At 38.1% G+C, this 27895-nt stretch overlaps 1 protein-coding gene across 1 annotated transcript; it reads right to left on the bottom strand.

The window, feature by feature from the left end:
* Positions 1-1415: 1415 nt before the first annotated feature.
* Positions 1416-24675, bottom strand: kif4 (kinesin family member 4). The gene is made up of 31 exons (XM_088925577.1): positions 24469-24675; positions 23257-23380; positions 21931-22045; positions 21366-21556; positions 20769-20858; positions 20271-20437; positions 19296-19390; positions 19073-19192; positions 18563-18738; positions 18157-18218; positions 17610-17742; positions 16460-16518; positions 16073-16178; positions 15154-15285; positions 13037-13216; positions 11078-11181; positions 10525-10669; positions 9467-9577; positions 9052-9135; positions 7980-8093; positions 7404-7559; positions 7024-7121; positions 6785-6914; positions 5061-5231; positions 4418-4522; positions 3990-4067; positions 3589-3690; positions 3172-3327; positions 2403-2528; positions 1908-2033; positions 1416-1619 (listed from the first exon to the last, which is right to left on the bottom strand). Exons 2-31 carry the CDS (start codon positions 23377-23379, stop codon positions 1434-1436), a joined length of 3741 nt encoding a protein of 1246 aa, XP_088781703.1. The 5' UTR covers position 23380; positions 24469-24675; the 3' UTR covers positions 1416-1433.
* Between the last annotated feature and the right edge of the window lie 3220 nt (positions 24676-27895).

Here is a 27895-nt window from a genome sequence, read left to right as displayed (position 1 = left end):
CATAATTGGAGTGTGCCTTTATTTAAAACCCAAAATGCTGTGATCCAAAAAACTTAAAACAATTACAAAATATACAAGAGATCCCTTATTAGGATGAGAAATTGTTAACACATGTCTTGGCTAGATTTCACTCGGAGCTTGCACAATTGGAGCAATCCAACACTCCCCCTTAATTTAACTGGCAATTTCTCTTTTCTACCTTGTCTGCTGGATAGTGAAGTTACCCCCCCCAATTTCCCACCAATGTAAAAAATCTAACAATACTAGCTAGAGGGAACACCCATGAAAATGTAAAACACACAGGAGCTAAGGAGTTTCAGAATGCAGGTTGAGATTGTATGACTGCATGAATGACTTATAAAAAGTGCCAAAGGTCTTAACAGCCTGCAGCATAAGCATTACAAAACCATACTCAAAAGCCATTGATAATCTACTTGGAGCTGGATTTTAAGACTTTTCTTCCCGTTAAACTAGTCAATTACCACTCAGACATCTACTATAGTTGCTCTAGTGTAGCTTTGGCTTTGGATACTTGTTCTGCTAGAATGTGATTTTTTGCCAAGCCTTTAGCTGACTGAAGCAGGTGTTCTTGCATTATTTTTACCCAAAGGACACATCTGAAGAAGGCTCCACAGCCACAACGTTCTCTTTTGAGCATTGAATAAACCTTGCTGACACAGCTACCTACTTGAAGTTCTTTATATGCTTTGCTCACAGTGGTGATAGCTAATGCGGTCGATGTTGTTCCCTTAAGCATTTAGAAAACGATGAACTCAAGTGTTAAGCTTAGTATTAAAAAAAGTAACAGGTGATGTAGGGGACAAAAGTAATGGAAATGTGTGTGATAGCTTCCTGCACCCCTCCTTTACATAGTCACATGTTGGTGTCTTAAAAACACTTCAATAATATGGCCTTATTAGATCTGTAATCTCTACCCCATAACTTGAGAAATTGCCCAGTGCCAACATCCTCTACACCACAGATGTTAAAAATGATCTTTTATTAAACGGTACTAGGAGGTCTCAATGAATAAACAGCATTCAGATTAGTAAGTTAAACACAAAGACAAAAACTGAAATATTTGAAGACAAAATGTATTTACAGACTAGCTATTTACATCTACTTCAAGTACTCTGAGTATTGCTAGACTTGTCATCTTGTGCACTTCAGCACCTGTAATATTGAAACACAGATCACTCGACATCGATGGGAAACCAATGTCCCTCTTTCAAAAGCTTGATTTGACAAAGTAGTACATTGTTTTTAAAATAAAAAAAAACAATTAAAAGAAAATCTAATAAAACAGTTAGAATTATACTTTATTTTTTAATAACAAAAGACGACAAAGTATAAAAACCACAACACAGAGCTACCCCCCATGGGGCCCACAAACCAGTAGACTACAGGCTGGGGTGCAAAGGAGATGAAGGCTTTCAAAACTCCTCTCGAATTGGTGTGCAACCTGAGAAGAAACTGCTGTTGGTGCTAAGAACCCGTTTCTTTTTCTTCAGGATGCTGGCCGTGCTCCTGTCAATGTCATCCTCCTCCCCGGCAGGGGGCTTCCTCTCCAGCTTCAAGTTCGGCACAAGTTGACCCATGTCGCCAATCTCCATGAGCACCTGCAGCAACACAGGACAATCTCTGAGCCTAGTGCTCAACAAACTTTCATGAGCGATGTCTTAACTGACCCAAAAACTTCTTTCAAGCTCATCATCTTAGCTTCCTAGCTCCTTCACATGAAAATTAGGTATATGTAATTTTAATCAAATATAACATGAGAAAATAGTTTATGTTGGGGGCATATCATTAAATCATCCAAGCTTACTGGCTTGGTAACCAGAGGTAAGAAGCATTAGACACTTTAACTGGCTACTTCATGAACACTAAGATGAAAATTCTCAGGCTACCTTCTTAGTTGGTGTGATAGATGGGGGTCTGAAAAAGGTGGAGTCTCCAGGGCTAATGGCTGTTGGATCCTGTGGTTTGAAGGATGATTCAGAATCCCTAGAAGTGTCTTCTTTTTCAGTAGTGTCCTTTACAAAAACAGTACATTCACAGATTATAATACATTTTTGGCAAAAAAGACTTAACTTCAGTGTACAATGAAAACAGTAATGCTCGTTTTCCTTAAGACACAATGAATATAAGCACTTACTCTGACATTTAGGGGCCTTATAACCTATGACACTAATTATCCACGCAAGACTATGGAATGACAGCAAAGATTTTTAAAGCACATACGTAAGTCATAAATTGAAAATAAATGAAATCGTCATGACCGTAACATAGACTGAATTCAAATTATAAATGAGTCTACTGTATAAAAATATACATACATATACATGTGTTGCTGCTGGAAGCTTGATGTTTTGAAAAGAAATCCCATCAATGAGTACACTTACATTGTCCGTTGAAGCCGTCTCCATGTTTCGGCACTTTTGAGGATCACACTGGCAGTTCTCGCCGCAGTTCACCTGTCCTTTCCGGCAGCCACACAGTTTGTTCCCACAGCGTCCCTTACAGGAGCACTACACAAGAGGCACATTTTGCAAACAAGGTCAGAAGTCTGCTTCATTTGACATGCCTTTACATGTTCAGGTGGGTACAGTAGCTGCGTCAGCATGCGTAAGCTGCAAAGGCATAAGTAATAGGTTTGTTCCATGCTGAAAAAAAAGAAGAAAACAATGTCTCAGCCGTGGAGCCTTCTCACCTGAGCTCACACCTGAAGAAAGCTCCACAGCCGAAACGTTGCGTTTTCTTTCTTTTTTTCAGCATGGAATAAACCTATTACTTATGCCTTTACATGGTAGAGCAGCTTTGTCACCAGAACCATGAAATGTATCACAGCAGCTTTCTTTCTACTAGAATTTAACATGTTGCTCAATAATCCTGATACCACTTCTTTAAATACTTGGAATCTGCCTTTTTAAAATTTTAAACCACTCCATCTCTTTCCACCTGCCTATTTATTTGATACAAAGAATTTAGCGTATTCATTAAGTGACTTTGGGGGTAAAAAATCCATTTTAATTGTGCCTGTTCAGCTTAACATGATACTAAAAAATAGAAAGTTAACAGATGGTGCTGCTACTTGTTTTTGACAAGTCCTTTCCAAGAAACTTTATAACTTAATATCCATTATACCAACACAGCACCAGACTGCTATCTCACCCCTGCGTTTTTCTTGATGTTTTTGGTGGGAGGTTTCTCTGGGACCCACTCATCATTTTCATCTTCCTCAGAATCGGAGAAGCAGACCAGGTCTTCCAGATTAACAGGAGGAGCCAACGTGGCAGCCTTTGCTGTAGTGAACCGCCGAACCTTGGGCTACAGGAGAAAAAAGATTTACAGTGCTTTTTAAAAGGCAGGTGGAACACTACAGAACCAGCACACTGCATGCTCTACCCACATTTAGGAATCAAAGAGCAGTAATAATTCTCCATGCAACAAAATCTTTACACGATTTTTGATACACGTTTGTATGACATGGCTTGACAGAAAAAACAACTTTCAAATTGTATAAGTAGGGATACTCAATGATTGAAACTAATTGGGCAATAAATCAAAATGAGTTTCTGCAAATCATACCTTAGGAGGGACATACTCAAAGGAAGAGTCTGGGGACTGATCTGCTACTGTCACCTTGCTTGTCATTTTCTTGCCACTGGTTACCTGCAGCAGGGCAAATTTCTGTGGATCACAAGACAAAAGAAAAGCAAAATAAACTTAAATTGTAGATGAAAGAAATAAGACACGACTTAATAGCTCACCTTACTGTGCTTCTAATACATTGGATTCTGCTAAGATTTGGTGTTAACTTAAGGATACTGAACACTTAAAGGTTAGATTAATATCGACTGAGTAAAGATGACAGGGGACCAGATCAGGTTATTTAAAGGCTTTCCAAAGACCCAAGACTGATTGGACTTATGATTAAACATGGTTAACAACACTTAATAGCCATGCAACATCCCTTCCATAGGCCACACCTGCTTGTAAAGTTCATTCTCCTCCATGAGCTTCTGATTCTTTTCACTGAGCTCCTTCATTTTCTCAATTTCTTCCTCCTATAGTAAACAAACCAAAAATAAACCATTCTGCAAATTAAAAAAAATATCTGCAAATGAGTGTGATACTGAATATCAATACAGTTTAAGGCACAAGTCCAGAAAAGCATTTTGTATCTGTAAACTGGATCTATTAACAAATCCAGCTTAAAGGGGAAACTCTCCTGTAGAAAAAACATGAATCCATAACCATAATCCAGCATGTGACTAAAGGATAACATTTTTAAAAATCTGGTTTAATCTTTCAGGACCATTTTTTTCTATACACACTGTAGGTGCCCCTTGTAATATTAACTTCATTTTTAATCGGCACACAGAAGACCACCAAATTGAGCAATCTTGAAATTCACCTGAAATTTTAACCGCTGGAGCAGCTCCTTCTCTCTAGCAGACTCTTCCTCCTTCTCCTCTGCAACTTTGGACTTATTTTGTAATTGGCTAAGCAGATAAAGAACCTGGGACAAAAGAAGGGAATCACTGGGGTTCATGCAGTAGCAATGCATCAATAAAGGCTCATGATTTTCATCTAAACAGTTTTAATTTTTTTTTTTTAAATCTATACGTTCAAACGCTTGTTGTATGTCAACCCCAATTTTCATTCATATAAACGGTGGAAATGGGATAACTAGAAAACGCAAGTAAATCAGCAAACCATTTTACCTTTCATTGAATGCAACATATACCAGATTAGACGTTTCCGTGTTTAATTTAATGGAATTTCAAAACCAATTAAACAAAAACACGTTTCTTACAACTTATATTTACTGAATTAAATGTTTACTCCAAACAGAATAAAACATCTTTTTAAGAATCATGAGTTTCAAAATCATAAAGTAGTGTCAGGTTTGATACTTTTGCTTACTAGTTTGATAGTCTTTAACCTAGTCAAGGCCTCAACCCATTAACTAGCATAAGACTTATTGCAGTGTGATAAAGCACAGCTAGCGTTTGCAAAGCTCATTTTGAAATCCAGGTAAGAACTGACAAGCTTACTTTCTCTTGGTGAGCCTGCTCCAGCTCTATTAAATGGCTCTGGTGCTCCATCTGCATATCAGACATTACTTTCCTCTCATCACAGAGAGCTCTCTGGAGGTCTGTGTAGTTGGTCTTCTCTTGCTTCAGATCACTTTCCAGCTTTGAAGTGCTCACTTTGGCTGAAACAAGCTGCAGACAGAAAATCCAGTCTTCATTACAAAGACAAGCAAAGACATACACACTATTTGCAGGAAGACCTTTTAATGGCCCAAGTCATGAATTTAAACTCTATGTACTGTATACCATTATTGATATTGATCCTTATGTACATCAGGTATATTATAAGTACTCAGGCCAGTGGGCATTGTCTTGTGTAAATCACCCATGACTTTGTAATTTATTTTCCCTGGTTATCGATGAATTTTGAAACAAGATAAGACGCAAGCACAGACATGTAAATTTTTTTAAATACTCTTTTGCTTCAGGCTGCTTGCCGTTTTCCCATAGACAAATTCAAAACCTTTTCCAGGAAGATTTTTAGGTTTTAAAGATACATTTATAACTTTTGTCTTTCTGTTAAACATGAGCATGCTTAGTTGAAATTTTCCTAGTGACTAATTGCCCATTTTAAGGAATAAAATCTCAAATTATTAATAAACACAGAATGAAAATCCAAATGTGTTTATCCATCAGTTTACCATCTGCTGCTTTGCCCAGAAAACTAACAGAACAGTGTAAGAAAACAAACTCCCTTTGGCTTAGATATTGTGGGTAATGGTGCATAATATTACAATTTATCAATGCATACACAAGTTGATGTAGAATACTATTTGCGCAGACATACTGTATCTTACTTTATTACTGAAATCTTTTACTTGCAAATTTGCAACATTATGTCAGAATTTTGCGCCACAGTACTAGAATTTGCTCCACTTAAAGGCTAAGATGTCTTTAACATGATCTGATAGAAGACTATAGCCAGAATATAGCTATAGATTGCATTTTACATTGTGATTTTTGATGACAAATGTCTATGACAGGTTTTCTAATCCACTCATGTTCCTAGTTATGGCTAAATATATTTTCCCAGATATCTATGCGAAACGAGATTGCTAAAATTGTTCCTATTGGACAAAGTTATCCAGGTCATTATGACATTTCTTCCTGTTAGGTAGCATTACTTTTTTGCCATTGTTACCCGGGTTGTCTTGGCTGAGCCACATTCTCATACCCAGCCAATTGCTGTCTCAAATGAATAATAGCTCAACGTTTTTCGGGAAGCCAATTTCTGAAGCACAGTGGAGGTTAGGTCATGTGTATTTTTTTTTTTAACACCAATATATTTGTGTGTAGTGAACTTCATTTGGTCAGCATTATTTTGATACCAAGATTTGCATACTCATTCCAAACTTTTCCAGGCCTGGAAATCAGTCACTTTTAATTCTATACCTTTCCAGACCTGCACAAGTATCTTATGCTTATGTATAGCTGTAGAAAAATGTAATCAGATTTTGTGAGGTTAACTTTACAGTAGCTTGTGGGGTTGAGAAGCTGAAGACACACTGCTATCCCCTCACCCTCTCCTCGTTTCTGTGCAATTTCCAGTTTATGCAAAAAGTATAACCTTTGTTTTCCAGCCAAAAAACTAGGGTATAATTCACTGTAGAAGGATGGAAATATTGCACAGGTTTAATTGCGTAACCCTTTTTGCAGTGAAAAAAGGAAGCGGTCTATAGCCTCACCTCTCCCATCAAGAATTTGAGGGCACACTTGGCCTCCAGTATAGTGGTAATCGTCTCCCAGCGCTGCTTTACTCTCTCCTCATGGTCTGCGTCAAGCACCTTCTGCTGCAGGTCAGCAATCTGTGCGCTCCTGAGAGGTTTAAAGAGATGATAGATGCAATTTGGGACATAGACCTATAACATGTTGTCTTTTCTCTCTACTTTTTCCCTCAGTTGTGCAGGCACATGTTGAACCTTACCTGAGCGCCATCTCTGTCTCCAGGTTTTCCACTTGCTTCCCAAGAGAGGCCTCCAGTTCGCTCTGGTTCGCCAACTCAGCTGTTGTAAAAGTACGTCGCTGCAGGAAAAACAAACATCAGTACAACCGCCTGAAAGGACTGTGCACTCTGTGCATAAGGGACTCAATGTTCATGGACTTTACACACGTACATCATTTAGGTTATACAAATTGGAGTGCAAATTCTTGAACAGGACCAGAATCAAAGACTTGACCGATTCTAAATTAGTCAAACTAAGCAAGAATACATGCACCTATCTTAAAAACATTTCTCTTCAAAGTTTAGGGAAACCAAAATGATATACAAGCCTGAGCACATCGTAACAAAGGAGAGGCACTTACCCGGACTTTGGCAGCTGGACGTTCCCCTGCCTCCATCTGCTGTTTAAGTTGAGAGATCTCCTCAGCCAAGATCTTCCTGTCCTCCAGCAGGTCACGGAGATGGCGGCGGGCCTCCTCGGTGCTCACCAGCACCTCCACCTCGTTCTGAAGCCAGCTCTGTCACAAAAGGTCACAGCCGGCAGCGTCAGAGCCAGACAATACTATTCTACACAGTCAGCTGTATTTTGAAAGTTTGGAAGCATACAATGCTAAACCGAAGCATTTAAAGAGAATTTATTCAAAATACTTTACATGTCCAAAGCAATATGAAAGCCCTTCTTTTTTCCCTTTTCTTTATATATTTTTATAACATCTTGTTCTTATGCTTTATCTACTGCCATGAGCACAGCTAGTACAAATTTAAATATTCCCTTCCTACAATGTACCATTTATGAAGCTAATTGAGCCGTGTTAGACATAAGAGTTTGTGCTGCTCAGCACATATATTATTTCTGTATCATGGATTTTCATAGCAATTTCCAGAGTCTCAGAAACCCTAAGTTTGGCCTTTCTTAAGGGTTTAGCCTTGAAAATTACCTTTACTCTTCCAGCCATTCCCTCCATTCCCCGGTGTTGATTCTCTTTTCGTTTCTCTGCAGCCTCACTCCTCTTCAGCAAGGCATCCTTCAGGCGTTTGTTTGCTGCAGCTGCCTAAACCCAAAAGACATCAACAATTACCAAAAACAAAACACTACTAACAGGCAGCTAGTATAGCCTAGCCTAGAAACTAGTATAGCCTCAACCAATGTTAAAGAACCCTGTAGAACAGTAGTTCCTTTAATTTCATTTTTCCCCAGGTGTAAATGTAAAAAGAACAGTTCTTAAAAATATTTAATACATTTGTAGATTAAGAAATTACTTATTATTCTCTGCAATATTTTAAGGAGTTCATACTGAAAAATCCACGAAACCTTCAAAAGTTAAGCAGAGCAAACTTGCATAAAAAGGGCACCATTAAAGAATTGTAAAATAACTTAAAGTTGTGTCTTCTAGTGGGCTGCGTTAGGTGAGGGAACAAGGTATCTATTCGCAAATAACTGTTGTAACCATGTGATCAAAATTTGAAACCATGGTGCAGGGAGGTCCTGGGTAGCTCAACTGGTAAAGGCACTGGCCAGGGAGCAAGTTAATCTCTATGATCCAGGCATTGTGGGTTCAAGCCTGGGTCACTTCAAACAGGTGGAGTTTGAAGCACAATCAGCTGAGCACCACCAGGGGAAGGTTTGGGATTAGTCTACCAGGGCTCTGTTGGCTGTCTGCAACAGACAAAAGGATGCTTGTGGCTTTTTGGCATGGTAGCTTATGTGTTAAAATGGGCAGGTCAGAGGAGTCTGATTTAAAAATAACAGAACTGGCTACTTGATACTAGTGTTTATAAGACAAAATAAGTGGTGATTATAAATAAGAATTATTAATATTCACAACTTTGTTTAGAATTTTATGACTTATGATGGCAACAAACTCAAAGTTATCAGGAAAATGACAAAGCTTTGTAGCAGCAGCACAGACATTTAATTAAACACATAAGTAGATTCAGATATAAGATGTAAAGATCTATATATTTAAGTGAATTTCAGCACACTCATGCAGGAGTACACAAAACTCTCACCTCCTCGGTCTTGCGCCTTAAAACACTGGCTTGTTTCTGAAAGTCTCTCTCCAGCTTTAGCATCTCATACTGCCTTTTGCGGTCCTGCAGAGTGAGAATCAAAATATAAAGGACAAAAATCAAACACTTCCAAATGCTCAAAATATTTGAGAATAAAAGCCTTTAAAAATAAGAAAAGCTATTTTTTTTCCTCAATAAGAATACTGGATAAATTTAGAATAAATTTTAAATACTGGAAAATTTAGTTGTTTTTATTTCTCTGGACATGAATATCATAGACAACAAAGCATTAATTCAGCAAAAATAAGAATACCAGGGGAAATCTTGCGTTTTAGCAGACAACCTGAAATATTTATGTGTAGAAACCAGGATGTGATGAGATATCTAGATCAGAGTAGGAATTCCTCAGCCTCACCTTCTCCTTAAGCTGCATCACTTCCTTATCTTTCTTCTGCTTCCACTGGCGGAACTTCTCCGAATCCTCCTTCATCTGTCTCATGAGCTGCACTCTTTGAGCTTTCATTGCCTGCAGAGAATCAAAGGTTTTACGTCTTTACACAGAGATTGGTGGCATTCCGAACTGGAATATTCTTCTTCTGGAAAGGATGTTCAGGGATCGTCTGCAGAGTCTTCTATAGCGTAATAGTAGATGCGCCTGTGGCTGGAAGGTTGCCGGTTTGTATCCCGCGGCTGGCAGAGGAATCCTACTCTGTTGGGCCCCTGAGCAAGGCCCTTAACCCCAACTGCTCCAGGGGCGCCGTATAAATGGCTGACCCTGCGCTCTGACCCCAAGCTTCTCTCCCTGTCTGTGTCTCAAGGAGAGCAAGTTGTGGTATGCAAAAAGACAAATTCCTAATACAAGAAATTGTATATGGCCAATAAAGTGATCTTATCTCTAAATCCTGCACTTGTGCTTCATTAGATTCTATAGTTAATGAAGCCCAAAAGGGATTCACAGAAAACAGTTGTGCAATAGGTAACTTTACATCTTGAAAACTTTTTTTAAAAAAAACGTTCACTCAGACTTCTAAGAAGTCAGTCTAGGTAAATGGTTTTATATCAGGCCAGCCTTGTTCTTCCACAGCAGCCCCTCAGGGCTATGTGCTGTGTTCCATCCTGCATTCTTTATACTCAGCTCTAGAAGCCCTCTTGAGGGCAGACACAGCATGAAGTTTAGCTGTTGTCATTGTCAGTCTCCCCCAAGGCGTCGACACTAATCATGGACCCATGCTGGACCATTTTACTGAATGGTGTATTAAAGCCTTCCTTCAACTTAATGTGTAGCAAACCAAAGATATGATCATTGATTACAGAAAGCAACCACCAGCAATTGATCTTCTTAAGAAAACTGCACTCTTTTAATGTGTGTAGTACAATGATGACTATTCTATAGAACTTTTATTGAACCTGATCTAACAACTACTATGGTAGCCTAGTTTAAAGACGCAATAAAGACAGACAAGCGTGTGTTACCTGGATCTCCTGGTTTAGTTTCGCCACATTGCGCACAGATGACTCTTTGAGCTTCAGCAGCTTGGACTGTTCCAGTAGCTTCTTCTTCAAGTCAGACAGCTGGCTTTCCAGCTCTTGCAGCCGCTTCCTGCGCTGCTCGCTGAGCCTAGAGGAGACATTTCCTCAGTGTCAAAAAAATTAATGGCAACCCCTATCACACTCATTAGTTACAAGTCATCATCAACGACTCTATATTAACTGAGAAAGGAACTCCAAAGTACTACATTTTACCAGACAGAACAGGAGTTCTATTTTAAATACTTAAAAAAAGGGCAAAAAGAAAAACTCAAATTTCTGGTTTGCATACAACGTGAATTACATGGAACCACATATAAAAAAAAAAGGTAGAAGTGACTTCTGATTGCTGCTTTTTAAATAATGGAAAGAATAAGCTCAGCTTGAGTCATATTCCTAACTTATCTCAGCAACATCCAAGAACAGTATTAAGTATATTGTTCATTTTCACTTTAGCTTCACTGGTGTGCTTTTTTTGTTGATGAACCTTAAGACTTACTTGGCTTGGTTAGTGTCCTTTTTTGCAGAATGGAGAGCCAGAATGAGATCCTCTTTTTCCTTTTGCAAAAATCCAACATCAGCCTGGAGGGACTTTATGTTTTCCTGTGAAATGTCCCATGAACAAGAGATGCATATTAGAAAGAAAATACTCCATTCATTTTGACAAGGAAAGCACTTTCTTGTAGCAATAAGAATTAAATCATTTACTGCATTACTTTTAGAGGCACCAACCTATCTTCATTTGCAGGATGTATGCCACCATCAAGCCAAACATTTTGGACAACTGACAAATGGACATTTTGCTCACACCTGAAGACTCCGTGGCGTGAACGTTGTTTTTTCTTCTCTTTTCAGCATGAAAAAAATTACTTGTTCCGTTTTGGACAAAATAGTGATTCCACAGAAAGCAATGTTAGATGTCTATTTTAGCTCTCTTGTTGTTGAAAACAGATTTGTTTGACAAAGAATAAGTTGTTTGGTCACATGATTGACTAACGACATTTTCAGACAAAGCATGAGAAGCATTTCAAGTATGAGGCGAACAAGGCTGAGTCAATCAAGTGGGCCACAGCAACAAAAAATATATAACTTTATATATGAGATTTTCTCAGTTGTTTGGGTGTTCATTGGTTTATCACATCAACAGAATAATGGACAGACCTTTGTCTGCTATACCAGTGAAGAAACAAGTGAAATGGCACCAAAATTTGAGCTTAAAGAAATTTGTGTAGCTGGGCCACACTGAGCAGTACTTGCAACACTGTGACTCAAAAGGAATTTGACAAGAACTTTGCTGCCTAAAATCCAAGCACAGCAAAGCAGTTAATCCTTGACTTTCTGCTATTTCCAACATCATGAAAAACCACCAAATATCGCACATAGTGTTGCAAGAACATTCATTAGAATTTTGTCAGATTCCAGGATTTCCAATGTTTTGGCCCAATGGTTTCTTACCTGATTAAACCAGACCTTTTTTTTTATACCAGTGACATTTGACAGGTTCGATGGATGTAAAGGATTTTGAAATGCAGCTAATTAAATTACAATTCTCAGACTTATGGACCTCATAGTTAAGGGTGAACTCAGCAGTGAAAAACAATGGCAAGGATTAAACTCAATGGTAAGATATACTGTAGATCTTCAAGTTTTAATTTTATATATTTTAATATTATATACTTTGAATTAAACTATGTAGGATTATTATTGATATTACAACGCATCAATAGCACACAGATCCATAAACAGAAATGAATAAGTTCGCTTTTAGCACACCCAGTCAGAAAGGTTGCCAACCCTTGCTACAGACTAAGAAAATTTTAAATATCAGTCTCCTCCACAAAAACACCGTGCCTCAAGGTCATGAATCCCATGTATAGATAACCATATAAAAAAAATCAGCATTTGAAAACTGAAGCAACTGCATTGTGAAGCTTCCAGTTTTTTCCTTATATTTTCTTCACTTAACTTGAAATAACATAGTTTAAGTCTTCAAAATTCTAAACAGAAAAAAAAAAAACAATCTACTTAGACATCTTTTAATCTTTAATTCTTTCATTCTGTTCCCTTTAATCCATCCTCATAACTCATCTCATTAAACCTTGGTATAAGTCTTGTTGCTCTTTTCTGGACTTTCTGTAAGCCTTTGTAACCCTTTTTTTTGTCAAATGGAGAACCAAAATATATGAAGTATTTGAGATGTGGTCTAGGAAACTGTACACTTAGCATAAACGCTATTGGCTTGCATGCTAATTTGGCATTCACCCAAACATTCATTCTTTATGTTATTACAATTTTGCCCAGAGCTATTTTCATTTTCATTCATAATGAAAAAAAGTTTTATTTTTAATATTTGTGAATCCCAGCTGTCACACTAACATTGGATCTTAACAGCAGTTAAGTCAAAGTAGGTCGGAGTGACTATTTCTGATTGACTTACATCACCATGCTAATTTCCTACCTGGTATTCGGTCTGGATAGGCTCCAGGTGGCTGTCATTCTGGCACATTTTCTTGACAAAGGCCTCCTTCAGAGCCAGCACTTTGTTCAGCTCAATCAGCTCCTTTGACATCTGTGCCTGTCGCAGGGCATGTTGGGTTGTGAAAGCTTCAGATGAACGTTTATCATCTGCTTTTTGGATCTGAAAAGGCAAAAATGAATAAAATGTATTTGCTTTGAGTAGCAGATGTCTAAAAAAACAATAAGATACACAAACACGCAGTAGCAGCTTTTACGGACAATGTCTTTATGAAATACATAACTTTGTTTTATCCTTTTAGTGCCCTTATTTGAAAATACAGTGAAAAAAACTGGTTTGAGTATGTTCAAATAAGCGAGAAATTTATGTCAACCCAATTGGAAAGGTATTCCAGACTAAGATTTTCAGTATCTTAGAATTCACTCAAAACACAGAAAATGCCAATATGGTGTTTACAGTGACATGATTAATTAAATATGATGAATTAGACACTATGAAAAGCAAAAATTGTTGACAAACAAACGTGAACAACCAACCTAAGCCTTCATCTTGGGAAAATGTTAAAATTGAAGTTTGTCTTAGTTTTGTGACCCTATCTCTCTGTCAGTTCTTGCAGTAGAAAAATGTAATCTAATCTTTCTGTAAGAGCAAAGTCCGAAAAAGAAAGCAGCCAAGCGCATCCCAGTCTGTAGTCAGCCTCATAAAAAAGATTTTGGTTGCACTGTACATACAACGTCATGCCTAAAAATTGTGCCACTAAGCCTTCCACTGCTCCTTCTCAGATTAATGATTATCAGTCACACCTAACTCACATAAGTGACATACACCCAAACTAAAAATCACAGGACACTCTCAATATGTGCATGTAGGTAGAGCGTACACCATGAATGCTTGAGTAACAGAAAGGGGCAGGAGTGATCTTTATCTGGAACTGCTAGTATGGTGTTGCATACCACTCCAAGAGCAATTTTAAAATATATTATACATTATTTTAGAAAAGCAAAGCATGGCCTTAGGCTGCATATTAAAAACCAGGACTAAAGATAACTTGTAAAGGATTCATTTCAGAAGAGAGAAGAAAGCCAGAGTGAGATGAAATAGAATAGACCCCTTGTGGTGATTTTAGAAACAATCACATCAGCCACTGGGGAAGTGTAAAGTTGTCCCTTCCCCATGTCTACTAGAAGTTCAAAAGGCAGAGAGGAACCTTAAAATTCATATAATGGGAAAAATCCAACAAAATCAAAACAAATCAGTAAAGGTTTAAGAAAATTTGAAGGGTTGTGAAAAAAACAGTTTGCAACTCAGCAAATGTCAAACGAGTCAGCAAATGAGTTGGTATCTAAGTAGCTCTCAATCTGACAAATCAAGAGTGAGATTTAGGATTAAGACCAAGTCACCATCCGGAACTGTGGCTATTAACCCTTTCAAATTAAACTAGATAGAAATAATTTGTTCTAGGTTGTTTAGTGATAATTAAATAGGAATCATAGTATCTTAAGCTTATAATTTTAACCACCATATAATGCAACCTGTAATAAAAACCTAATAATAATGTTGCTTTATTAGCCCTATACAATTTCTTGCATTAGGAATTTGTCTTTACGCATACCCCAGATTGCTCTCCATGAGACACAGACACACAGACAGGGAGAGAAGCCTGGGGTCAGAGCACAGGGTCAGCTATTGCACAGCGCCCCTGGAGCAGTTGGGGTTAAGGGCCTTGCTCAGGGGCCCAACGGAATAGGATTCCTCTGGCGGCTGCGGATTTGAATCGACAACCTTCCAGTCACAGGCACAGATCCTGAGCCACAGAGCCACCGCTCCGCCTCCGCCCCTAATCAAATCACTGTGATCTAAACCTATAAATTTAACACTCAGTTTTCACATTAATTTACTTCCTGTTATTAACACAACATTTTAACAATTGCCCAATTAATTTTGAAAAAAGTTTTAAATTTAGTTCAGTAGTACTACTCAAAAATGTACAAAACACAACTTTAAAAAATTCTGTTAAACTTTTAGCTTAAGTAATAAGCAGAAAATACAACACAAACGAATTTAACTTATAATGAGCTGCTGACTATAGGTGTACTCACTGATGTTGAGCAATCAGTGGGACTTTTGCTCTGAGCCTCTTCTGAGGGACCTTGTTTTTCATTTTCAGATGGGGAGGAACACTCCTGAGTGGCAATAGCCTCAATTGAAGCTGCTATCCCGGCACTTTCATCCTGGAAAGACGCCAACATCATTATTAGTGAGATATCACAAAGCAAGACAAAAGTAAAAAACATGCAGGCCCTGTGAGCAGACTTAAACATTACCCCGCACAAGCAGAGTTGTTCTCTTTATTAACTGGGCAAGGTGTAAAATAGTTTAGTAGACTGATTCACTGGACAGGACCATTATGATTATGATTTATAGAAAATCCATTTAAATGTATGTAAATATACATATATCAATTGAGAATTTACATATTGTATGCCTTTTTCATATTGCAAGGAAAAACAAAGCATTAATGCACAACACTCTGTTCCAGCTTGTTTCAGAACAAAAAACAAATTAAAGCACCTAAAATATGGCACCACTTTGTAACCATATGGGTTTTGTATTTTTGAGAATCCCTTTAAGGCTCAGTTGCAAAAGCACATAGCGGAGTTATTCTGGTTTCTAGACAACTGAAGGCTTTGAAAATAAACAGGGCTGAGAATTCCGAGCACAATAGCACTATGGATTTAAAAGTTCTTGAAAGCACAATTAACATCATCATCAAAGGGACTACCGTGCGCTACAACATACTGCTAATTTAATGTCAGATACTGACAGGCTTTTGCTGCAAAAAAGCAGTGTGAAGTTTGATTTGCATCTACTACAAAGTTGCCAATAAAATGATTCAAAATGATTATGAAGGCTTTTTTGTCTAGTCCATTAATTATAGATTCAAATGTAAAATGCTATTTCCTCATTTCGAGCTGACATGAAGTCATGCATATTTTACCTTCCCACGTTTGCCCTTACCTGCAGCTGTGCAATGACCTGCTGAAGACTTCGAATCACCTCTATATTCTCTTTGAGTTCCTGATCCTCCAGGGTTTCTACTACCCTCTGCAGGTCAATTTTACAACTTAAACAAGCAGAAAGAAGCAGCTTATTTTAGTGTAATAAAATTTCACATAAAATAAGGTAAAGTAAATCTTATGTGCTTATTAGCGTCTAATCCGATTACACCGATGTAAATCAGTATAATTCCAACTAAACTAGATAACAAGGCAAGCAAAAATAAGATTCTTGTCAAATTCCCGGTCTTGTTGCAGTGTTCCAGAGATTAAAATACATAATTCCATATTATCCACCCTTGAAGGTCTGTATTTGGGATGATCAAACAGATTTAGGCTCTATACTTACGCAGCATGCTGCCTAAGCTCCTCAAGCTTGGTTTGCAGTTTCTCGTTTGCATGCTCCGTCTATGGGAAAGAGTTAAATTAAATCCCAATTAATCAAATTAGTACACACGGGACTCCTCACAACAGCACAACTGAAGGATTCTCAAGTTACATTTTATATTAGTCTTAAGAAGTGGTCAGTTCTGGACCGAAAATCACAGGTTCGAATCCCAGGTGAGTCTGGATTGTCACATCTTTGAGCAAAGTACAGTACAAAAAAGGTTCCTGTAAAATACCCAGTTGTATAAATGGGTGTAAATGTAGGTTGCTTTGGATAAAAGCTGCAGCCAAATAAGATTTACTGTAAGTAAGTGAAAGCGACAGTTCATAAAAAACTTAATGTGAATATACTTGTAATATAAATGGCCAATTAACTAGTTTTAACCAACTGAAGTACTTCAACATTTACTATAGCACTTATGTGCAGATCTACAGATTAGGGTAAAATTGTACATTTAAACATCTCCTCATTATAGTGTAAAACAAGTAAAGAGAGTCAGGCAACTATCATGATTACTCAATAAAGAGCAGAATAGAGCTTTATTATCCAACCATTTACTAACCAGAGGGCCTTTCTCTATTAGGCAACACAAAATCACTTTTTACTATCCAGGAAAATTCCAGCTTGCATCCTGTGTCTGCATCGGTCTAGATACTTCGGCTAGTTTTATGGTCAAATAGAATGAAAACACAAACCAACACTAGTAATTAAGATACATGAAGTTCTAGGTTACATAACTGCAATGCCTTTTAAATTAGTTTTATTAAAGTACTAGACACCACACTGTAGTAGTTGTATGTATAGATGTAAGTATAGTCGTGTGGAAGGTTAGAATTATCAATAAGAAAACAGTCGGACACTTCAGTTAGTCAAGTTTTAAGTATCTGCCAACTACTACCCATGACTAGAAAATAGTAAAGCTTTTATTTTAAATATCTTTAAAAGCCTTACCTGTTCCCTAGGGAAATTCAAGCAATACCATTTCATGGGATTCTTTACACCAAGCTGCTTGGACAGATTCTTATTTGCAGCTCTGATGGTAAGCAGTTATCTTTATCAAAACATTCATACAAATACATCACACCACATATCCTACTGGAAGATGCCTCACCATAATGATTCTTTCAAACATCTGAGCTGTCTGTCCCACAGCCTCACTCAGCTCTCGGCTCAGCTTGTTGTTTTCTTCTTGCAAACAGCGGTTCTTCTCCAATATTTCTTTCACGTTCCCTGCTGGTTCCGGTCTGGAAGTGGGGAAGGGACAGAGGGGACACTGAGCTCACAGCTGCACATAGGAGATATGAAAGAATTGACTACATAAAGTCTGTGTGTTCTTACTTCAGAATTCTATCAATCCTTCTGATGTGCCAAAGTCCCAATTATAGACATTTTATGAATAATCTAAAAGGAAAATAAAAGATATGCTGGAACACAAGCTTAATATGGTTATTACACAGAGAGAGATACCTGTTGGCAGAGGGGAAGGCAATGTCATTCTAGCACAGAAATGAAGTACCTTGAAAATCAAGAATGCATCAGTAATGTCTCTAATTCCAATATGTTCATAGCAAGAGGTGTGAGGGTAGAACTCAAACCAGTATTCATTTTAGGACATAAACCTCTCTCGAATGCTCACAACTGGAAACCATTATTCTTACCCACTAAGCACTGGTGCAACTCCTCCACGTGCATGAAGTAGCATCACTTGCAGTTCTTGGACCTAAAGGAAGATCAGTCACACGTTAAAGCATTTAACATTCAATTATACCTTCAACTGAGGGGAATAACTTTCAGAAATGTAAGAATCAAATTCTTAAAATTTAAGAATGCTTATTGTTCTTTCTTCAATAACAATTACATATTGGAACATAAGTCTACTAATGACTCTGAAATGTAGTTATTTGTCCAGAGTCATGCAATGCAATACATATATTCTTTTGAAATATACCATTTCTTTTATCCAGTAAAAGGCAAAGTAATTATAACGGCAAACATTCATGCTATCCAAGTGCTGATTAAAGGGCACTCAATCAGTAACCTCAATACTGGAGTCAGAGCTCCTACCTGCTGTTTAAGATGCTGCAGCTCAGCAGCTCTTGGATCAATATTGACAATTGGCTTGTTCTTGATCTTCCGTGCACGGTCTGCATACCGCAGGGTGTTTATCGTCTCCTCCATATTCGAATCAGCTGGGCTCACACATGCTATCATCAGAGTGTGGCTATTTCCACCCAAAGAGTCTAGAAATTTTACAGTTGAGGCACATTTTTTGTGGGGGAAATAAAAAAAAATCACAAAAACTTTGTGAAAACACTTTTCACAAAGTGAGGCAGTTACTTCAGCAGGACAACTGTATAACTGTACTCCAAAAAGTAATTTTAGATTTTAATGCATACTTTAAGTACAGTCGGTGTAGTAGGACAGTCAGTACAAACCCATTCTCAAGAGTAAAACAGATAAGGTTTTCAACTCCTATATTAAAAAAATAATTCAGTACATGATGATAAATTTTACAAAAGAGAATGTTTAAGTTATATATATATATTTTATTAAGTATCGCAAATAGGCACCTACCCTGTAAAAGCCGGGTTAGCTTGGAGTCTCTGTAGGGGACAAAGCTTCCCTTCTTACTTTCATCTCCAAGGGCACTGATCACATTCCCCAATGACAGCAAACCCCGGTTAATATTGATTCCTGAAACAAAGAGCGCCATTAAGCAATGCCAATCGAGCGCTTTAAGAACGCCCATCTCTCAGCAGCGCTCTCCATTTAATCCCCCATTCAAACAGAAACCTACCCTCCTTCAGACGATCCCCTTCGGCTTTCGTTTTCTTTTGTCTCTCGGAGCCAGCCAAATCCACCAGGTGCAACTTAGATGTGATGGAATCACTTCTAGAAGAGCGAGAGAGAAAAATACCACCACTGCCAAACTCAAATTACTTCCAAACTGCTAAAACTAAAATATCTTTGGCCTGGAAAGTAATTTATGAAACCAGCTGTAGGTCCTAGGAAGATTCTGGAGCTCACAAACCAGACACGAATGGGCAAAAAAAATGCCCGACCACATTGGAGAATACAGCCTTGTGAATAACACTACCATCCACCTATTAATATTTTTATTCCTGAATAATGTTAAGCTCATACTAGATAAAAAGAAAAGAATGGATACTTTTAAAAGCCAGCAGCCATATCACCCTGAAACTCACAACTGATAACCCACTGAAGCTCAGCAGGTGTGAGCCTGGCCAGTACCTGCCCTGAGAAAAACTAGGGTTGCTGCTGGAAGATGGTGTTAGTGGGGCCAGCAACGGGGTGCTCATCCTGTGGACTGAGAGAGTCCTAATAACCCAGGATAGTGACGGGGACACTATACTGTAAAAAGCCATCATCCTTCGGATGAGATAAAACTGAGGTCCTGACTCTTTAAAAATGCCAGGGCGTTTCTTGAAACGAGTAGGGGTGTTACCCTGGAGTCCTGGCCAAATTTCCCCCTGGCCCTTACAAATGATGGCCTTAATAATCCCCATCTATGAATTGGCTTCATCATTCTGTTCTCCCCACTGAGAGCTAATGTCTTGTGAGCGTACTGGCACACTATGGCTGCCGTTGCATCATTCAGGTGGGTGCTGCACATTGGTGGTGATGGTAGAGGGGAGTCCCCATTACCTGTAAAGCGCTTTGACTGGAGTGTCCAGAAAAGCACTATATACGTGTAAGGAATTATTAAATCTTTATAAAATGTTGAGCTAGGGCCATGGTCTCTTTCCCTTACTTGTCTGATTTCTTCCGCTGATGCACGGTGATGGTGAAAATGGCGTGGGAGCGAGACGAAGCAGAGTTCATGGCAGTGGAGGCAACCGTACGAGCAGCGTTTCCATGCTCCAGACAGCCCACCATCTCCAGGGCACTGAAAACTTCCTTCTCCGTTAGCCCCACAATCTAAAGAATGGAAAAATCAAAAAGGTGCCACTTTTTTTAAAAAGAAAAACAGCATCAATTAGTAACATGCACAGGTAATGTAGAGCCCTGTTTTATTAAGATAGCTACTAAATGCTGTTAACAGTTTTCTCCAAAAACCTACAGCATGATTTATTATAACACTGCTTTGACTCCTGATATTCATTAATCATAAAGCTTCCATACACCCAAAAATAAAAAGGGACAAAGACTTAAGACATACACAAGAAAACCTAAAGTAATCACATAGTAAAATACTTTATTTTTAGCGTTACTTTTTAAAAAGCATAAGTTTCCATAAGCAGGGGTTCACCTTTATTCCTTCTTTAGGATCCTCTCGGATGCTTATGGTAGGTTTTTCTTTGGAATTACAAAGCAGGTCCAGAATTTCCTCATTATAGATCTAAAATACCAAGAGATAAAACACTTAATAACAGTATCGCAGATAATCTTACAGTGCAATACAAGACATCTCACAAAGTTATTTCATTTTGCAGCTTTGATACAGTTTTTGTAAGATCTCAATGTATTAGTAACAGAACAAGTAAGGAGCAAATTTCCTTTTCCCTATGAACCCTGTATAATTATGGGTTGCAGAACAATGTTGTGCAATGTTGAATTATTGTTCCCATAATTCACAAACAGGTAAAATCTCCAAAATAACTAAACAAATCTATAAAGACCTTAAGACAGTCAGGGGGTCAAATGGACAAGATAGACAAGCCACAGAGAAATAAAATACAGCTACCATCAACATCTTAAATCATCCTCAAAGCCAATGGCAGAATAGAAAAAAGTCTTATTGTTCACAAATGTTATATAAGGATCATGTGACTAAAAACAAAGTATTTGTTGATTTCAGGCAATTGTAACGACAGATTGTAACAAGACAGACAATTGCCCATCTCACCTCCAGGTAGGAGACACTAAGGACGAACTCGCTGCCCTGTCTCTTTTCCTTCTCCTGGAAGATCCTCTTGATGACTCTTGGTATGACTCCCACTGTGGGCTCGTTCTCCTGGGCAGAGGTGTATGTGCCTCCCATGGAGAAAGTCTTCCCAGACCCTGTCTGCCCATATGCCAGCACTGTGGCGTTATAACCTGAAGGGAACAGAAGTTTTTTTTCTTAAGGCTCTCGCAAATGGTACCAACAAATACCCTCAAAAGCACACAACATTTTCTGAAGCTAGTTTACATACACAGTGCAGATATAAAGGAATTTTCAAAACCTACTTTGGATGGAATAAATTAATGATTTTTTTATTTTTAACTTCCAACAGAGTACCATTTTCCCTGGCATATTAAGAATGCTGTAAAAATAAAACAATCGTAAGTAAAATAATAACCACGCTTTCTATACTGTATAAGACAAATGATAAGGATGCAGTTGAATAATTTCTATTATCACTGTGTCCTAATACTTTGCTCCGGTAGCACAGCAAAACCATTGCTGGCATTTCTACAAAACCATTTACCTTTGAACAGACCAGTCAAAAGAGGGGAAACGGTAGCATTGAAGACCTCTTCTTGTTCCGTAACGGGGTCAAAAACATAGTCATATGTGAATGCCTTGTCATTACCAACAATCACCTAAATGAAAAAGGAAGGAAAGAATAAGTACTTATAGTACCACATCATAGACACTGCATAACTGTACCCACTTCCCGAAATTCTTTTGCTGCAATGGCTGCATCTTTTTCTACAATTTGTTATTCAGACTTCTGAGCAAACAAGCGCATAATGACCTGGAAGTATGAAATTTGTGCAAAAAGACAATGTGCAAGATTCAGCTATGACCTAGAATTTATGTTCATTCTCTTACAAAGAGTGCCAAAGGATCTTGAACAATCAAGATGTTAGGACCTTGTTTTTAACGTTTCATTGGAAGGATGGCAACTCCAGAGGCAGAGGTGCCCAGCTTTAGTTCTGGTGGATCACTCATCCGGTTTTTGCCCGAGTTCTTAACCACAGGCGAACCAATTTTCATTTTTAACTGCTATCAGTTTTTAAAGATCAGTAAGATTTGGTAATAACTCTGTACCAATTTCCAAGTTTCAGAACTGTCCTCATTCAGGTGCAGTACCTGAAATGAAACAGGACATTTGCAGGGAGAAAAAAAAAGCTAATTGTGGGTGTTCTATACATTGCAATTCCCCCCGCAATACGGGAATGTACAATCATGTATGTACCTCATACATTGGTCATGTATTAAAAGCCAGCTGGTTAGAAATAATGAGATGAGGAGAGACTGCTTAATGTTTTGTATGCTGAAGTTGTTGGAAATAGTATCTTTGGAGTACAGTACAGTACTTTTGAACCTGAGTGCAGAAAAGTTTAAAAAGCATGCAGATCATTTGGTCATTTAACAGTTTAAATGAGATTTACAACACAACTAGAATGGAAAAACAGCAGACAGCTGTCACCCAAGACAGATATTGGGAACCATTGTCGTTCAGTATCCACCAGAGGCATAGGTTTTTGGAAATTCTGGGCCACAGAAAAGGGTGCCACCTACAGCGGAGGTCCACTTACAGCAGCAACATGGTTTTTCTTATAACCATCCTGACCAAATACAAAAAGCTCATTTTTTTCCCCACTACTGGAAATCATGAACAATGTTTTAGAAGAAAACCACAATCGGTACAAATTGATTCTAAAGAGTCATAAGCGCTACCCAAAATCATTTACAGTACCTGAACCATCTCTCAACTTAACATTTACCAGAGGGGCAGTCAATTTTCCACAAGGTACAAGTCACATATACTGAAACATATTTTAGAACTTTTAATTTATAAACCTACCTGGGGTTCTCCAGGCACAAAGGTGAGGCAGGACTGGCAGCCCTCATTAATTTCCTTGGGAACCAACGGCCGACAGCGCAGTGCCACCCGCACAAGGATGACCTTCTCATCTTCTCTTGTCATCCTGGAGCCCATGTGGAGCAACAACAAGGACGGGTTATTTTTAATTCAGCTTACAATCTTTATTTTGAAATAACTTTGATTGCACAGACTGAAAGCTAAAAAGCAGCGTCATCAGACACTAAAACATTTACAAAATGTCATTCAACGTCTGGCTAACTGGTTACTTCCACTGATTAAAAACTACAGTATTAAGGCCGGGTATAATAATTGCAAAGTTTTCATTAAGGCACATTAAGTGGCTTTAACGAATTAAAAGAAAAACGTTTCTTTTTAAAAGAACTTGCGCACATGATATCTCTATTGAAGAAGCGAACAAAGAGGTGTGTAAAACCTCTTACCCAGAAGAAGTACATCTGGACCTGAAGTCATCAGGAAGAGAACAACACTTAACACATTTGCAACTAGAAGCGAGTTTTTTTAAGATTTCATTGCAATAAAACCCGATGTTTAATAACAGACATTTGATAGGATCATGCATTACACTGCTGCATAACAAATAATGGCCTCACGCGGAAACGCCTTTATTTATGCCCCAGACATTCAAGCAAATTATGCAGCTTGTTTTAGATTCGTTGTCATTAGTCGTTTTAGATTAGTAATCCAATGGTGAGATTATCGTCTTTCTAAGACGCATTTTAAATGCCTTACGTGCTTTCTGTCGTACAGGAATAAAAAAAGCATATCTATAAAGTCTTCCCATAAAAGCAATCAGGCGCTACAGGCCTTAGTGCTTTTGAGATCTCAGCTGACTCAGTGACAAGGAAACGGTAAAAACAAGCTTGAAAAAAAAAGAGCTATAAAGTGATTATTTCTTCCCCAACAGAACATTACTGCAAACACGGATTCACAAAATAAGCACTGTCGAGTTACACAAAAATCTTTAGTACAAATGTCAGATGTGATGTTCTTTTGTTTCTATACCCAGCGCCTTAACACGTCGCAAACTATAAACTTTAAACTATTCAAGCTTCGAAACATCTTTTTTTTTCCAGGTTACTTCAGTCCAAAATGTAGAGCTATATGTTCATTAAAATTCTGTTCGATTTGATAGATATTCCAGCATCTTTCCTTTCCGGAGTTTTACCTTACCTCCTCTACTTTAAACTTTGCCCTGCCAAAAGAGATCTTTTTTTTAAAACTCAGCCCGGACTTTGATGTTCCCTTCCCGAAAAATCTTCAGACCGTCCATAAAAAGACCATCAAAAATGATTCTCCTGAAACATCTAGAGACAAGCACCTGGAATGAATACCTTTGCTAAAAAGATTGTTATTCTTAATTCCCTAAATCCCGTACGCTCCTGTATAATAGACTTCAACCGCCCGCCACTTTCAAATCGTCCGCCCCAATCTGCAGAGCCAATGAGAGCCAGACGCCATGGCGTCGAGCACAGACACACACTGCCAGGGCGTCCTGACGCAAATACGCTGGCGGAAGTCATCAATCAGGCTTCAGGTGACCGTAGCAGCAGGGGGTGGGATGATATATAGCAGTAGTTGTTATAGTAAACGTAGCTTTTCTAAATTTGAAACTGAGGGTATTGCATTTTTACTTTTTAAATGACCGTTTGACATGTGAGTTTGGTATTAATGCAGGTTTATATTTCTGGTGCGCACAAAATACCGTTGTAAGCCGCCTACTGTTCATTTTATTTTATTATGAAAAGGGGCGGTTTTTATTTGAATCTGTTTAACTGTCAGAAACTTTATTTTATTTTTTTGTTAACTCAATTCTAACAGTCTTTGTTTAGCTGTTGAATGCGTTTTTCTATAAACTCTTTTCACTTCTAAAATGTATTTTATGTTATTAATTACACTTTAACTTTTTGTTAGAAAAATCTATCACTCTCAAAATCTAATTAGTTTGCAGGATCAAATCATATGTTGTGGGACCTCTTACTTTTTTCCTTATTGGTAGAACACTTGGAAAGCTACATTTTTAGTCCATACTAAAACGAAAGCCTTTTTTGACAGTTTTCACTGCAGTTGCCATTTGCCACACTAGCTTTACCCAGCTGAAGTCAGTTCCCTACTTTAGTTTTGATCATTGCACCATGGTGCAGTGGTTAGCATTGCTGCCTTGCGGTTCTGGGGCCCTGGATTCAATTCCTGGGGTGCTAACTACATGGAGTTTGTTCTGTATGTTCTCCGTATGCTCGTGTGGGTTTCCTCCAGGTGCTCTGGTTTCCTCACACAGTCTGAAAAGCTTGGCTTGTGGGAAAATTGGCCCTGGTGTGAGTGTGTGTGTATTTGTGTTTGTGTGCGCCTTGCGATGGATTGGCCTCCCGTTGTCTTCCTTGCAGACATAGGCTTCAGCTCCCCCACTACCCTGAATTGGATGAAGTGGTTAGAAAATGGTATATGGTAATAAAGATAAGGCATATTTACATCTGCAACCAGGGAAAGGTTACTATTTACATACATTACAGTACAAGCAAATACATACAGCAGGGACATAAACAGGAAATCTATCATATGAAATTATACACATTATTTTTTCTGTATAAATAGGAAGTTAGGAAATACAGTACTTGAATTCCAATGATACACTGATTGCAATGGTTGTTATATGATGCTTCAATTGCTGCTGGAAATTGCAGGAGACACTTTCTGAAGTGGCAGCTTAACCAGACAGCCACTCCAACCCGCATGCAGTTTTGACTGATTAAGTAGGTCTCTAGCAAATGATAAAATGTTTGGTCGGTGTAATGCTACACAAGAATATACAGTATAAAAAAGGAGGTGAGTCCTGCAGTATGTACCTCAAGAGAATTTCAGTTTCATCTCTGAAATATTGCTTCCGTTGGGCAGTCATTCTGGCTGCATGTGCTGTGGTTTGTGCTTGACCTGAGATTTGAGGTGCAAATGCCTTCCTGTAATGAATTTAACAGTGTTAGAGCCACCTAGGATTGGAAGAGAGTATAGTCATTTTCTCGTTGATGTATTCTTGAAATGCACATTTAAAGCTGTTAGGAATATTTCTCCATGTTTGAAGTCCCACAGAGGATACACTCAGATCAAGCCTGCAATTTATTAGTCATTAGTCTGAATAAGTACATCATTAGTGTCAAATGTTTATGATCCAAAAAATGCAAGCCCTTTACAAATGTTCAATACAACCTTATGCTGTAATAGAATCCTTCTCTGTTTTGGGAGTTTCCCACAGTAAAGCTGATCATGTGCCTGAAGTAGTTTTTGTACTTGTAATTCTATTCAGTAAACACCATAGTATCCCATGTTTGAGTGGCAAGCTTGACATAGATTTTGTTTTGTGAGGAATTCTCCAATTGCTCTGGATAATATAAAACATTGTACTATTATGCAGCTGTATATGTAAGTCTTAAATGTTGGTCATGACTAAATGTAGGCATATGGTGCTGTTTTGTTGTATGCAGCAAGGTGGAATATTTTTACTTCAATGGAGTTTACTAGGAACCTCGCACTATTGGTAATTTCATTATATGCCTAACAGACACCTTATCTAGGGTGACTTAACTGCATTCACAATGTAAACTCAGTTCACCAAGTCTAGCTTAAAGACAATTTCATGTCAACAGTTCTTAAGTGCACATAAAGAAAAGGGTGTCAATGAACTGAACATAATTTCTTTATTTTAATAATGGTATGGGGTCAAATGGTATGAATTTTTTTCTGTTAATCTGATTGGTAGCTAACAAAATAAGATTACCATAACTTTAATGTAAATGCATTGCTCAGATATTGGTAATTGACGTAGATGAAGTGTGCTGAGAGGATCTATTCAACAAATGCTTTTTCCTCTTTGCTAGATAAGGTGAATGTAAGTATTAGTGAATCTCCAAAGGTGCCAGTTTCAAGGATTTATCTCCTTCACGTACTTCATGTTTTTTATTAGTTTATCCAAACACATGAGTCATGGTTGAGACAATACACTGTTGACTACAGTCATCTTGTAAAGGACACAGGCTTCACTGTTGAAAGCATCTGGCAAAATGGCAACCTTTCTTACAACTGTAAACTATGTTAGATATTAGTAGAAAACCTCTTAGTAGAGAGGATGAAAGAAGAAATGGTTTTGATTTTTGCATAATACAATAATAAAGAACAACATTGTTTCCCTAATGGCTGCATCTGTGCATCTACTGTACAGAGTCTCGCCCTATTTAAAAATATCTATTATGGAACTTATGCATGTCACATATTATGGGAGTACCAATAAGGTGAAGAATGCATTGTGGTCTTGTTGTACAGTGCCCTCTAGGGGCTGAAGATAACAGTACAAATAATTTTTGGAGAGCAAAAAATATATATTTAGGGGGATCTGATTAAACTGCTGCAAGTGCACCCTGAATCAGCAGACAATTAATTAAACCCTGTTGGTAAAGCAGAGACTAATGCATTGTTGCAACAGAAGTAAAAGCACGTCACAGAAAGCACAGCGACATCATGTAGTATTGATGTTTCTCCACTGCCAGCTATCCAAACCAATATAACATCTAGTCTAAAGCTTAAAAAAATGCCCTCCAGCAGAAAACCAAGG

Source organism: Atractosteus spatula, chromosome 9, assembly GCF_055471065.1.
Source record: "Atractosteus spatula isolate fAtrSpa1 chromosome 9, fAtrSpa1.hap1, whole genome shotgun sequence".
Classification (NCBI taxonomy): Eukaryota; Metazoa; Chordata; class Actinopteri; order Semionotiformes; family Lepisosteidae; genus Atractosteus; species Atractosteus spatula.
This window is presented reverse-complemented; position numbering and strand designations above follow the sequence as displayed.